Source organism: Coenobita brevimanus, chromosome 33 (assembly GCF_032717465.1).
Source record: "Coenobita brevimanus isolate Jiangsu-jjx chromosome 33, ASM3271746v2, whole genome shotgun sequence".
Classification (NCBI taxonomy): domain Eukaryota; kingdom Metazoa; phylum Arthropoda; class Malacostraca; order Decapoda; family Coenobitidae; genus Coenobita; species Coenobita brevimanus.
Window position 1 is genome coordinate 43,692,108 of NC_136986.1, and position 13,778 is coordinate 43,705,885.

Below are 13,778 nucleotides of genomic sequence, written 5' to 3' on the forward strand. Positions count from 1 at the left end.
ATATTAGATGCATTACGCTTTCTATAAACATTCCTGATATTTTTTTTACTATAGCTCTCTTAATACTTTCCACAAACATCTCTTTCATTATTTTTACTATAAATTTCTTAATATCACATGCACTATGCTATCTATAAACTTTCCTTTCATTTTTGTAACTATAAATGTCTTAATATTAGATGTACTCTATACTTTTTCCAAGAACCACGGTCAGAACCACAATCAAGATATTCAAACACTTGTCACGAACGGAATGATTTTCGTAGGAAGAACAGACTTGGAAAATTCTATATCCTTCTTTCCCTGTCCTTGGAAAACCACATTATAATTTTGGAGGGAAATTAATTGTACGACTGTCAATTTCAGCTTAAATAAACTTCCAAATATGCCAATTATAAAATCTGGGAGGAAATGGGATGCAAGAATTGAGGTATTCATATCTACCGTATAAGCAAAATAGACAATGAGCAGAGATGGCCAATGAAAAAACGATTTCTAATGAGAGAGAGAGAAAGAGAGAAAAATAAAATAACAATTAACGTTCCATTTTGCTTAATTCCATCCGTTAGCCTATGCGGTTCACGACTGCTATTATTTCTCTTACCTTACGTTTAGCTTCCCCTCTTTCTTTCCCCAGCAGACGTGAAGCAGACGAGGTGGGTCGAGATGGCGTGGTGTCTGCTGCTCCTGCTTCTGCTTAGTGAGTTTTCTGCTTAATTTATCCACGAGCACCAAAACCTGTTCAAACTTCCTCATGTAAACACTCCCCTCAGAATTCGAATGTCACAGTTTTTCTTTTGTCACCCGAAGAATGTCTACTCTTAATATTATCAAGGTTCCAAGGTGCTTTTAATATATTCCAGATTGATCGGGATAAGTACATAAAGAATTTTATCAATAAATAAGCAACATGGAAAAAATACATTGCTATACTGTGGTTGCGAATTCAAAACTTTTGGCGGAAAACTCAAACCTGTGATGATGCCAGTCGACGAATTTGGATTTTGTCTCGTACATTATTTTTGAGGCCTCCAAACTATTACATTTCAGTTTAGGGAAAAGCTGTTGTACTGTAGGGGTTAATGAAGGGTATCCTGATCCCTTGAAGTTGAAAGATCTCTCCTAAGTTTAATAGAATTGTCTGAAGGTAGCAAGAATAAAACAATTCATCTTAATGAAGTGGTTAATAAATGGCTACAAAATGTTTCTCCTACATGAGGTTTATGCTACTAATAAAGCAATTTTACTAGTCGTTTTAATTCTTTTCTGGGGCGTTGGAGTGGGAAGCCTTCATGTGGTGGCACTGATATAACAAGGTAGCTCAACTGCCTGGTTATACAAATGTCCCTCACATACTTCCTTGTCCCCTGAACAGATGGTGGACTGTAGGAGGAGGCAATTTAAGCCAACAGTCCACAGAGTTCATGTTAAGATGGGTATGGGGTTGATACTATTGCTACTACTATGTTTTCTAAATTTATTTGTTGTTGATTTGTTGTATGAAAATTGATTTGTTGCATTTTTAATTTTTTTTTTCACTACTTCCATATCACGCCTGAAAGACCAAGTTGATCCGTCACTGAATATGGCATTGATTTGTTGTTGCATATTCATCTATTCATCTGTACAATCTATTTACTTATTTATCTGAATGTTGTTTTCATTGCTTTTCATGTTAAATCTCTTTTCAACACAAAACAAATCCTTATACCCCATCAGATGTGGCACAGCGAGGTTGGGCGGACTCACAGGGGAAGGAGGAGGAGTTGGGTGGGGCGGGGCTGACCATGGAGGGCTGGGCGGCCGCTATGCACCAAAAAACCCACCCGCACCCACACCCACACCCGCCCAATTCAAAGTCGAGTCAAGATGGAGAGAATAATGAGTCACAAATACACTCAGAGTCCACACATTTAGGGCCCATACACTCAGAATCCACACACCGGCATTCAAAAGATCCACACCCATCCATAACATCAACTTTGCATTCAGACTCCACAGACTCTGAATCGGGTACAACGCATGCACGATCCACCCAGCCACATTCTAAATCACACACAACAGACCTGAAACCCACACACCCACACCCACAGTCAGCCACAACCAATGCACACTCCAAACCCACACACGCACACTCCGAACCCACACACGCACACTCCGAACCCACACACACACACTCCGAACCCACACACGCACACTCCGAACCCACACACGCACACTCCAAACCCACACCCGCACACTCCGAACCCACACACGCACACTCCAAACCCACACACGCACTCTCTGAACCCGCACATACACACTCCAGACCTACTGATGGACAATCGGAATCCTCATTACCCTCGTACACCCCAACCAACAGTCCCTCCGCCACATCGCGTATGCTACTTGTCGACAACGCTGACCCGGGAAATGCCACTTTGACCTCTCCCAGTACCCGTGACCTCCTGACCTGGCGCCTGAAGGATCAAAGCCTCATCCAGGAGCTGACCAATAGGATTCTAGCCAGTGAGGAGGAGGTGGATGGGGATGTGGATGTGAGGCGGCAGGGTGAAGCAGCGTCAAAAGTAAGTCTGGGGGGACGGGGAGGGATAGATAGGTAGATAGATAGATAAAGAGAGAGAGAGAGAGAGAGACATAGAGAGACTGAGGGGGAGGGGGAGGGAGACTCACATTTGATGAACATGAGGGTAAAACAGTTTCTACTACTACAGTGTACTACTATTACTACTACTTCTACTACTACTACTAACTACCACCACAACCATCACCACCACCACTACAACCACCTAACAATACTACTACCATTACTTCTACTACTACTATTGCTACCACCACCACCACTAATACTAATACTACCACCATTACTACCACTACTACCATTACCATCACCAACACTACTACTACTACTACTACTACTGCTCCTATTATCACTTCAGCATTTCAATGGGTACCACTTATGATCTTATTACACTGATGATAACCCTAAATTGAAAAAAAATTGGCAAAAATCTTATTATATTTGTGCTGCAGAGAGAAAAAATTTATTACATTTAGTGAGGTAAATTTGAACTGTTTTTAAATACAGGTTGTGGAGAGGAGAGTGGCTGCCCCAAGACCTTACCATAAGATGAATGCACGACGACACTGCCAGGTGAGAGAGAGAGAGAGAGAGAGAGAGAGAGAGAGAGACAGTGGTGGTGGTGGTGTGATGATGATGATTTAGTGTTGGTGTTGGTGGTGATGGTGATATGATGATGATGATAACATTTTTCATCTGTTTTTCCTACCACTATTTTTTTTTTTACGAGAGAAAATAATGAGATGAGAGAAAGTGCCTTCTTCTTTGCTACCGCTCTTTTCGCAACTACAGAATTACAATATATTTAGAATTTAAACCTGATTGATTACCTGCAAAGCATCAGTGTGGCTTTTTTCATCTCACTCTCTCTCCCTCCCTCCCTCCCTCTCTCTCTCTCTCTGTCTAATCTAGCTCTGTTTTTCAGCGCTGCGCCTCTGCCAACGAAACAGCCGAACTCAGACGTCGACTCCTAAAAGACCTACAGAGTTCCCACAATTCACCGCTGCCCTCAAGGATACGCTACAGATTGAAGAAAAAGCCGTCTATTTACACCTCCAAGTGAGAGAGAGAGAGAGAGAGAGAGAGAGAGAGAGAGAGAGAGAGAGAGAGAGAGAGAGGGAGAGAGGAAGGAAGGTGTATGCACCGACTCAAACCACACAGAGAAATTATGATGCTACCAGAATGAGATAAGTTATACCTTCGCCATGCATAGAATAAAACCTAATTGTATTCCTGTTTTCACCTCTACCCTCAGAAAACCACATTCCCGCTTTGACATCGGGATCCCTGACATCTACGAGAGCGAGGTGACAGTACGGACCAAGCACCGGCGTCGCAAGCGGCCCCACCCCACTCACAGCCCTCCTGATGACCAACACCCTGAGGAAGAGTATGGTTTCGCAGCCGACCACAAGTTTCAGCAGTTCGTTCTACCCAAGATGTCGCAGCACATCCCCATAGGAGCTTTGGCAAAACCACCCAATAGTGAGGCCGACGAGGAGGATAAAAAGCCTTACATCCCTTTGAGCAGGACCCGCAATGGTGAGCAGTCAGAGGGGTTGGTTTACCGACCGCCTCGACGCCCACCTGGAAGTCATCAAAAGCGTAGGACCAGCGGAATTGTGCGTCGTCCCACCCCAGCCGCCCCGCACTACTTCACCACAGCCCCACAGCGGCTCAGTATCCAGGCTCACCTTCCCTACCGCCGCCCAATCTCCTTCAAGTACACCCGCACTGACCCCACACCCAAGCATGCCCCTGCAACACCCACACGCCCACAGTACACTACTCAGCCTTACCCCAGTTCCACCCCACGCAAGTCCACCCCTACTGCACATTCCACACCGGTCCACCACACAACCACCACCTCAGGATACACTGCGCCACCACAGACATATGTACCGCCTAACCGTGAATATGTCCCTCCTAAATCCACTCATGCCCCAGCCGGTAAAGTCACGCGTCCACCTGATCACTATGTTCCCCCGGACAAGGAGTACATACCACCGACAACACCACATCAGAAGCCAAAGGTCACTCATGCTCCTGCACACGCCCCAAGTCCAACCCCAGGGAAGGACTATGTGCCCCCAGAGCTGCCCCATGAGTACCTGGCACCCACAAAAGAGTATCAAGCCCCTCAGAGTGATCACAGTGCCAAGTCTAAGCCACACACTGATCCTCCAAGGAAGTATGTGGCTCCTGAAGCACCTAAAGAGGAGTATAAAGCACCCACAAAACCACACCCGGAGCCACCAAGGGAATACACCCCGCCAAATAAAGAATATGTGCCCCCAAGGAGTGAGGGCAGTGCAGCACCCACAAAGCCACCACAGCATTATGTTCCCCCAAACAAAGAGTACGTTGCTCCACCCAAGAGGCCTCACATGGCGCCCCCAGATGGAGGCTACACACCACCACCAAGGAAGTATATTCCACCAGAGCACGATTACAAGGCACCAACAAGGGCCCCAGGAAGACGACGTCCACCACACCGTCGACGTCGCCCTGGCAAAAGGAGGAGGAAGAACAAGCCTCGTACTACAACTCCTCCCAGTGGAGATTACATCCCACCAGCCAAGGAGTACGTTGCCCCTGATCACTCTAGTACTCCTGAGACCAAATATATAACTCCCAAACCCTCAGACCACCCCACTGATTCACTGCCTGCCACCACTGCATCCTCAGTCTCTTATGCAGTACCACAAAGAACCTACGTCCCACCTTACCGTGAATTCCAGACCCCGACGCCTGCCTATGTAGCTCCCAAACACCCCACAGCACCTCCAGATTATGCTCATCCCTCAGGCTACCCGGCCCCTCCTCGAACATACCAGCTGCCAGACAAGGAATACACGCCTCCAAAGACCACCACTTTACCCAGTTGGCTCCATAACATAAAACCTGTCCACCCAACCACCCCAGCATCTCATCACCGGTCCCCCAACCCCACCGTTCCTCCCAGTTACTATGGCAAGGAACCTCACTCAACCCCTGGGCCAATTTATCACCCACCTGAAGCGCCATACACACCACCTGTCACCGTCTACCACACTTCTACCCCCATCTACCACCCACCTGAGATACCACACCCTGTCACCACACCTCATCCTGGCTATGGTGTGCCCTCGAGAACATACCGACCTCCCGTTCATGAATATATCCCTCCCATCGCCGCATACCAACACCCGACAACCACTGCCCCGAAGCCCCCCTATGCCTCCCCTCGTCCTACCTATGTCCCCCCTCCCCCACCGGCACTCCACCACCCCATAGACCCCACCTACCTGCCCCCTCCCTCCCACTACGTTCCACCAACAAGTGAGTACCGTCCCCCTCCAGGCTATGTCCCAACCTCCACCCCAAAGCCGCACTACATCACCATCCTCCTTCCCCCAGACACTACCCCGGTTCTCCCTGGGTATGGTCCACCTGAAAAACATGTTCCACCCTCCTCACCCAGACCTCACTATGTTCCACCGCGGTATGACTATGCTCCACCGTCAGTTAAACCCGATTATGGTCCACCAAAGGAAGATTACACGCCACCAAAGGAAGATTACACTCCACCAAAGGAAGATTACACTCCACCAAAGGAAGATTACACTCCACCAAAGGAAGAATATACTCCACCAAAGGAAGACTATACCCAACCTAAAGATAAATATACTCCACCCAAAGAAGACTATACTCCACCCAAAGAAGACTATATTCCACCTAAAGAAGACTATACTCCACCCAAAGAAGACTATACTCCACCTAAAGAAGACTATATTCCACCTAAAGAAGACTATACTCCACCTAAAGAAGACTATACCCCACCTAAAGAAAAATACACTCCACCCAAAGAAGAATATATTCCACCTAAAGAAGACTATACTCCACCTAAAGAAGACTATACTCCACCTAAAGAAGATTATGTTCCACCAGACTCACCAAAATCCCATTACATTCCACCGAAGTACGATTACTCTCCACCCTCCACATATAAACCCACTTATGCTCCCCCTAAAGAGGAGTATGTTCCACCTTCATCGCTTAAGCCCCATTACGTTCCTCCACAGTATGACTATTCTCCACCTGCCTCACATAAGCCTGATTATACTCCTCCAAAGCCTGATTATACGCCTCCAAAGCCTGATTATATGCCTCCAAAGCCTGATTATGTTCCTCCAAAGAATGAGTACGTCCCTCCAGCTTCCCCCAAACCCGACTATACTCCTCCCAAGTCTACAATTCCAGGCTACGTCCCCCCAGAGAAAGACTATGCCCCTCCGACTACTCACAAACCCGACTATGTTCCTCCAAGTACTCCAAAACCTGAATATGTTCCTCCAAAGACAGAGTACGTTCCTCCCGCTGGTCCAAAACCGGATTACTCTCCCCCAACCACTCCCAAGCCTGATTATGTCCCTCCCACTGCTCCCAAGCCTGATTATGCTCCTCCCAAGCCACCCAGCCCCAAGCCAGCCCCACACCCACCACATGTGACTACCTACAAGCCTTCTCTATCCCCCAAACTTCAGGTACTTCAGGACTTCAGCTACCCCGGGTCAGGGAAGGTGGGACCCTCAACAACACAAAGGCCTCCCACCACCTACTCCACCCCTGTTTATATCCCAACGACCCCTGGACCTGGGTATAACGACCTGGCTCCTGGTATTAAGGCAGTCAACGAGCTGCCATATCTAACAAACATACCCCCACCACCTATACGACCACCACCACACCTTGACGACTATTACTACTACTACGACGATGATGATTATTACTATTACGACGATGATTACTACTACTATGATGACTTTGATGACTACTATTATGATGATGATGATTACTACTACTATTACTATGACTATACGCCCCCCAGAGTCCCCCAAGCACTCATAAGACGACCATCTCTGCCCCAACGGCCTCACTTCCCCTTCCAAGACTACGACATCCACGAAAACGAAATTCTGGATTTTGGATACATCGCTGGTATTCCTGGTAAGTTCGTATTTCAGTATTTTTTTTTACGTCTTCCTTTTCTGCTTTTTATTGTCTTTCTTTTCTTAGTTCCATTTGTATTTAAGTATTTTGGTGTTGATTGAAGGGCTGGACCCGATTTAAGTATTTTTATTTACGTCTTCCTTCTTCTTTTTCTGTCCGTCTTTCTTTTCTTGGTTCGATTTTCATACTTTTCATGTTTGCATTCTTATTCTATTTTTTTCCTTAGTTTCTCTCTTGTTTTCCCCTCCCATTTTTCTCTTTCTATATCTGTTTCCTTTCCTGTAATATTTTCTGTTGTCAAGATTCCTTACGGTAATATTCTCATTATCTTTAAATGTCTTTTCAGATTTGTTTTTATTATTTCATTCCATATTTACATTCTTTTTATGGGTCTGCTCAGTCAGATAGCTCAGCGTTACTCAATAACAACTTATTTTTCTGTAATATTCCCTTAACATCGTCCCCATATCCTCATAAACATCCCCCTCTCTTTAACTTCTTCTACTGTCAATTAATGCTGTATCTCTCTCTCTCTCTCTCTCTCTCCCTCCCTCTTTCTCTTCCCTTTTTCTGTTCCTTCTTGTTCAGTCTTTTCCTTTTTTCTGTTCCTTCTTGTTCAATCTCTTCCTTTCTTTCTCCTTCTGGTTTAATCTCTTCTCTTTTTTTGTTCCTTCTTGTTTAGTCTCTTCCCTTTTTCTCTTCCTTCATATTCAACTTCCCTTTTCTACCCCCAGGTCGTGCGGGCCGAGACTACCCCATCCTGAGCTACATCCCACTGACATCATTTGGGTGTGACCTCGTGGCTGACTACCCTGGTTACTACGCTGACATGGAGGCTGGATGTCAGGTTAGTGGACAGCCAGGGTCATAGGGAAGATACTGTAGATCATCTGACCAAATAATGATGGGTTTAATGGACTGGACTGAGGTGGGCTGGCTTTGGTTTGGTTTGGTTTGATTTGGTTAGGTCAGGTCTGGTAGAGGAAGCAGAGGAAGGTTAAGTCAGGTCAGTGAGACATGGTGGATCATGTCGATGGAGAAAGATTAAGTTAATTCAGGAAAGACCACACTTCATTCAGTTGTAACTTGGTGACAGATTACCGCTGCAACTACAGTATACTGACACAGAGGTGCCATCTTACTGTTATTTACTGTACTATTCTATCCAGTCCTGTATCAGGGTGAACAGTTAACATTCTTCTATTGCACTGGATTCACACTCGACAGGAGTCTGATACCTCCACAATATTCTAGTAAAAGGCAGCTTGTATCAGATTGTTGCTTTCCTCAAACTGAATCTTCATACAGTTAGTGTGATAAAGTGAGGCTTTACTTTATCTGAACTGATGGTGACTTTGGATAGTTGGATTAAAAAATGGGCTGTGCAAAGATAGAGAAAGAGATGAGGATAAACTGTGAAACTTACTACTCCTAATTATCATTCTTTGTCTGTTTATATGTCACTACTTATTGCCTTCCATAGGTCTTCCATATCTGCCACCGTAGTGGCCGACAAGACTCCTTCCTCTGCCCCAATGGCACAATATTCAACCAGAAGTACTTTGTGTGTGACTGGTGGTACAACTTCTCCTGTGAGGATGCTCCGTTCTTCTACCCCGTCAATGCTGCAATTGGCCAACCTGGTGTACCACTTCACAGGAACGCTTTTGAGCCTGATCTACGCACAGTACATAGCTTGCCGCCCCTCCACCCACGCCCACACCCCGGTACACCCATCCCCACCCACCTCACTTCACCTCCACCTCTCAAACACCAAGTGGCAATTGCTCCACATTTGGGTTGATAAGTAGGTTTAGCAGTTCTCATCATTTCATTAACATATACTGTACAGCCTTTGTCACTAGATATTGGTATGCTTGTCAGCCATGGGGTTCATCATATGTTCATAGGATGAGGTTTTGTTGCATCCATTCTTACCATTTTAGTTTCTAGAGAGATCCTTTTTAAACTCAATAAATCACTTTGACATAGTTAAAAAAAAAAGTTCACAGGCTGAATGAGCTAAATATACATAATTACTCTCATCATATTATCAAGGTACTGATCCATACCCACAAAATATACATAAATATACATATTACCCTGAAGTATTGATTTCCACACACATAATGGTCCTTTTTATCACATCAAGCTATTCATCTTAGATTAGTAAATACTGTATATGTAAAAATTCTCATCATTTTCTAGAGGTACCAATCCCATGATAAAAAAATACATAACAATCTTTACCATATTACCAAGGCAGCAATGTCCATCAAATTATTATGCATTATTCCACTACATGACTGACACAAAAACTTATAAAATTACTGTATATGTAAGTCTTTGTAATATTCTAGTGGTACGAATTCCAGGTTGATGATAATATGACAGTGTTTATCATATCAAAACAGTGATGTCAGTTGAGTCATGCAATATTCCATGCCATGACAGACACAAAAACTGATAAGGTTGTACTGCAAGCTCTTTTCTTTTATTTCAAGCTACGAGACATCGATCTCTTCATAGTGTTACTATTAACAGACAATTCGATTCTGCATGAGACATTTCAAACTGTAGGAGTTATATATATAGCCTTCCTCAACCCCCTCAGTACAAGAGATATTTTTAAAAGCTGAATAAAATGAAAGAGAGTGAAATAAAGTGTTATCATAATGAAGGAAATTATAAAAACTTCATAAATATATCAATAAAATGACAAGCAAAACAAACTAAGGTTACATGAAATATTGCTGGAGATGCCAAGGATGGAATCAGGATTGACTGGAATATTGTGGGCTTAAAAAAAGGGGGGTCTTCCTTGACAGATATCAAGAACAGTGTCATAACCAGTGAGAGTTTTATCAGTAAAGATCTCTCAAATTTTTGATATATGAACTTAACTACTGTTCTGTACTTAGGAAGGCGCAGGTGCCCATCATCCACTCACTCGATGTGTTGCCTTTCTCTCCCTCTATCCTGCCATAAATATAGGGACTGAGTAGCCTAGCCCTGGACCCCTATGCTCCTGATGGGAAAAAATACTGGATGATGGATGGACGGAGTATTGTGGTGATCTATATATGAGTAAGACTTGAAGTTAAGACTCTGTAAATAATAAATTCTCTAGCTATATTTTAAGTACTGAATAAAGAGGTTAGGTTTGTGAACTGTTAGTGAAGTGTGACAGGAAACGTGTTAAACCAATACGTAATACATTCTCTAGTTATGTTTTAAATACTGTTCTGAATAAAAAGGTTAGGTCTGCAATCTGTTAGCGGCAGGTATTGCAAAAGTGTTAAATTAGTATATACTACAGCTATACCTATGACTCATGGTTTCTGCTCTACCCCTACCCATACCTGGAGGGAAGTTTTCACCAGGGTAGTGAATGAATAGCAGTAGTTGTAACCCAAGGCTCCTGTGAATGTGAACCCGGTGAACTGCAGACTGAAGTTGTCCTCTCCTCCAGGCACCTAGGTAATGAGATTCTTTCAGTCAGGGGTCAAAATAGAAGACATGGAAAAACTCATGAGTGTACACAGCAGAATATATAAGTTACCAAGTACTGTACCATGTAATTCTAAAAGGCAGCTACCTAAGAAATTACTACAGAATATTCAAATCTGTCCTTCTGCTTCTGAAATCCCTGTTATGGCTACCTTACTTCACCTAACCTGTAACCCTGTGCCGGGATTTACGAAGATGATTACTTCCCTGTTGTAAAGGAGATTCTGCTCTCCACTTGCCTTGTACCTCCTACTGAATCATGGGAATATTTTGCACTCTCCTTTTCTTGTCCTTCCTACTGAATCACAGGAATATTTTGCATTCTCCTTTTCTTTTTTGTCCTTCCTACAAGAATCATGGGAATATTCTGCACTCTTCTCTTCTTGTCTGTCCTACAAGATGATAAGACTCTGCACTCTCCTTCTCTTATCCTTCCTAGAAAACAAATAATCCTTAAGACAGGGAGTCAAAAATAGGTTAGATTGAAAATACGGTTCTTTGTACTTTATAACTATCAGGCTCTGCACCCCACCCTCCTCTTTGTTTTGTGTTTATCTAGTCCAAGTTTGTTTTTGTTGTGTAAATACGTTTGTTTTCCCGTGCGTAGCCTGTTAGTTGTTCGTCCTTGTTAGTTACTGATCAAAGTCTTCATACAGTTAGTCCTCGTTTAAAGTAGTTTAATTTGAGTTGCTTTCGTATTAAATTGCTGATAATCTAACACCCGCTATTTATTTAAAGCTGCCTGTGATTCTTTACAATACTGAGTTGCTATGAAGTTAGAAATTAGTATGCAGTAGTTTTTTTTTTTTTAACCCCTTAGTCATTAACCAGAAACATGTTTCACTTAAAGCTGTTTCAATTAAAGCAACATTTTTTTCCCCACACATATCTAGACTGAAGAGGGGATTGATAGGTGTATAATGCAGCTTATAAACAGTGTTTCATTAGGTCAAGAATGTTTTTAAAAATATCACAATTTTTTAGCTGTTATTACAAATCAGAAGGAAACTGGATATTCAACTTTTGTGAATAGCAATGGAACTTTAACTGGCATTTTTTTTTCTGTAGACTTCATAGCAAAAAAGAAAGATTAAAAAAAAAAATTGCTTACAATGAGGATGTACTGTATGCAATAAGAGCATTTTTCTGATCAGTGTATTTTGGTCGGTGAAATGCTCAGTCTGAAATCGAATATATAAAAAGAATGCCAATTGAACATTTTCTAAACAAAGATTTCTTGTTCTCAGTGTCATATACTAACTCTCTCCTCAATAAAAAATAAAAACCATATTAAGAAGAGTTTTATAATTTCCTTAGATGACCTGAGGCCTTAGTCATAAGAATGTTTGTTTATACATTTCTATTCAGTCATACAACTTATATACACTTCACGATGAAATTAGAGTGAAGAATATTAAAGCCACAAGGTATCGAAAACAGACCGACCATTCTCAATACTGTACTTAGCTGTTTTGGAGATTTGTTCACCCTGTACAGTGGTTAGGATCCTTTATAAATACTGTCCCTGGTGGTTAGATTGCCCCAGTTGGAGTGCTGGGCCTAACGCTTATAGTTATGACCCCCACGAGGTGACTGGAGGTTTTTCAATCATGTAACTATGCTGCCTGGGAAGCTGGTTGGTCATCTATCTACCCTTCAAAGTACTGGATTACTGTAGCCTACCCTCGGGAATTACACCTGGAAGGGAGTAAAGTTGGATTATCTGTTACTGCTACCGTTATCTATCTACAGCCATGAATAAATCGACTCTATATCCACTTCCCTCCCTCCAATTCATACCACCCTCACCACTCCACCCCTCTACTTTATCCTCAGTCTCCCCCTGGTGATATTTAAGCAGGCTGGGAAAGTCGGAACCTCACTTCATTACTTCAGAGTTTCATACATGTAAAAGAACACCAGATCACAACTGTACATTTATCATGGTCATGAAAATCAGTTACAATAAGCCCTTCAGTCTGTCAAGAGCATTTTCAGTTTATTCTTGCTACCACCTGACAATTTCATTTAACTTTAGGGACAACTTTCAAATGGATGAGTGAATAGAGACTATCTGTAACCCCATCATTGTAAAAGGTTTCCCCAGAGTTAAATAAAACCATTGGGAGGGAGCAAGAATATTATAAAAATGGCATCTTTGTAGAGAAAGGGTTTAATATACAGTAGATGCAAAAGTAGACATGCACAGGTCTACATGAGAAAAATCAGATTCATTTAAAGTTATATATTTGACTGACTTAACTAGGCACTTACCATCACTGGAATACATCATGCTAAACACTGTCTACTTACTACAGCAGCAACATTTAATGGGGAAATTCACAAGTTCATGCATCTCTGGCTCAAGTAACTTAATTAGGCAATGATACTAAGTCGCTAACCACTTGAATCCAGTGATGCGGTTTATTATATTATTCTTTCTACCTGCAGAAGATATTACTCAGCTAAGAAGTGTTAATGAAGGGTATATCTAACCTCTTCAGTTCAAACAGTATCTCCCATGCTGAATAAAACTGTTTGCCAATTGAAAAAATGAATAAAATAAAACATCCCTGGACTGAAGAGGTTAACAAGGAAAACTGAATGATATCACAGACTGCTTTTAGAGGTAAGATACAAGCTTATCCTAACTATGGGCCATATTCTTGTCAGTTTAGGAGGCATTCTACCACTT

General features: G+C 42.8%; 1 protein-coding gene across 1 annotated transcript; it reads left to right on the top strand.

Moving 5' to 3' along the window:
- The first annotated feature begins 666 nt into the window (after window positions 1-666).
- On the top strand, window positions 667-9,377 carry LOC145395889 (uncharacterized). The gene is made up of 9 exons (XM_080269411.1): window positions 667-700; window positions 1,720-2,092; window positions 2,363-2,567; window positions 3,089-3,154; window positions 3,507-3,640; window positions 3,837-5,991; window positions 6,646-7,570; window positions 8,308-8,420; window positions 9,057-9,377. Exons 1-9 carry the CDS (start codon window positions 667-669, stop codon window positions 9,375-9,377), a joined length of 4,326 nt encoding a protein of 1,441 aa, XP_080125537.1.
- Window positions 9,378-13,778: the final 4,401 nt, after the last annotated feature.

Bases quoted from the DNA above. Each gene is read 5' to 3' on its own strand.
- LOC145395889 (XM_080269411.1), top strand. From the start codon at position 667: ATGGCGTGGTGTCTGCTGCTCCTGCTTCTGCTTA. The intron at 701-1,719 runs GTGAGTTTTCTG...ATACCCCATCAG, and splicing joins GCTGCTCCTGCTTCTGCTTA to ATGTGGCACAGCGAGGTTGG. The intron at 2,093-2,362 runs GTCAGCCACAAC...CCCAACCAACAG, and splicing joins CCCACACACCCACACCCACA to TCCCTCCGCCACATCGCGTA.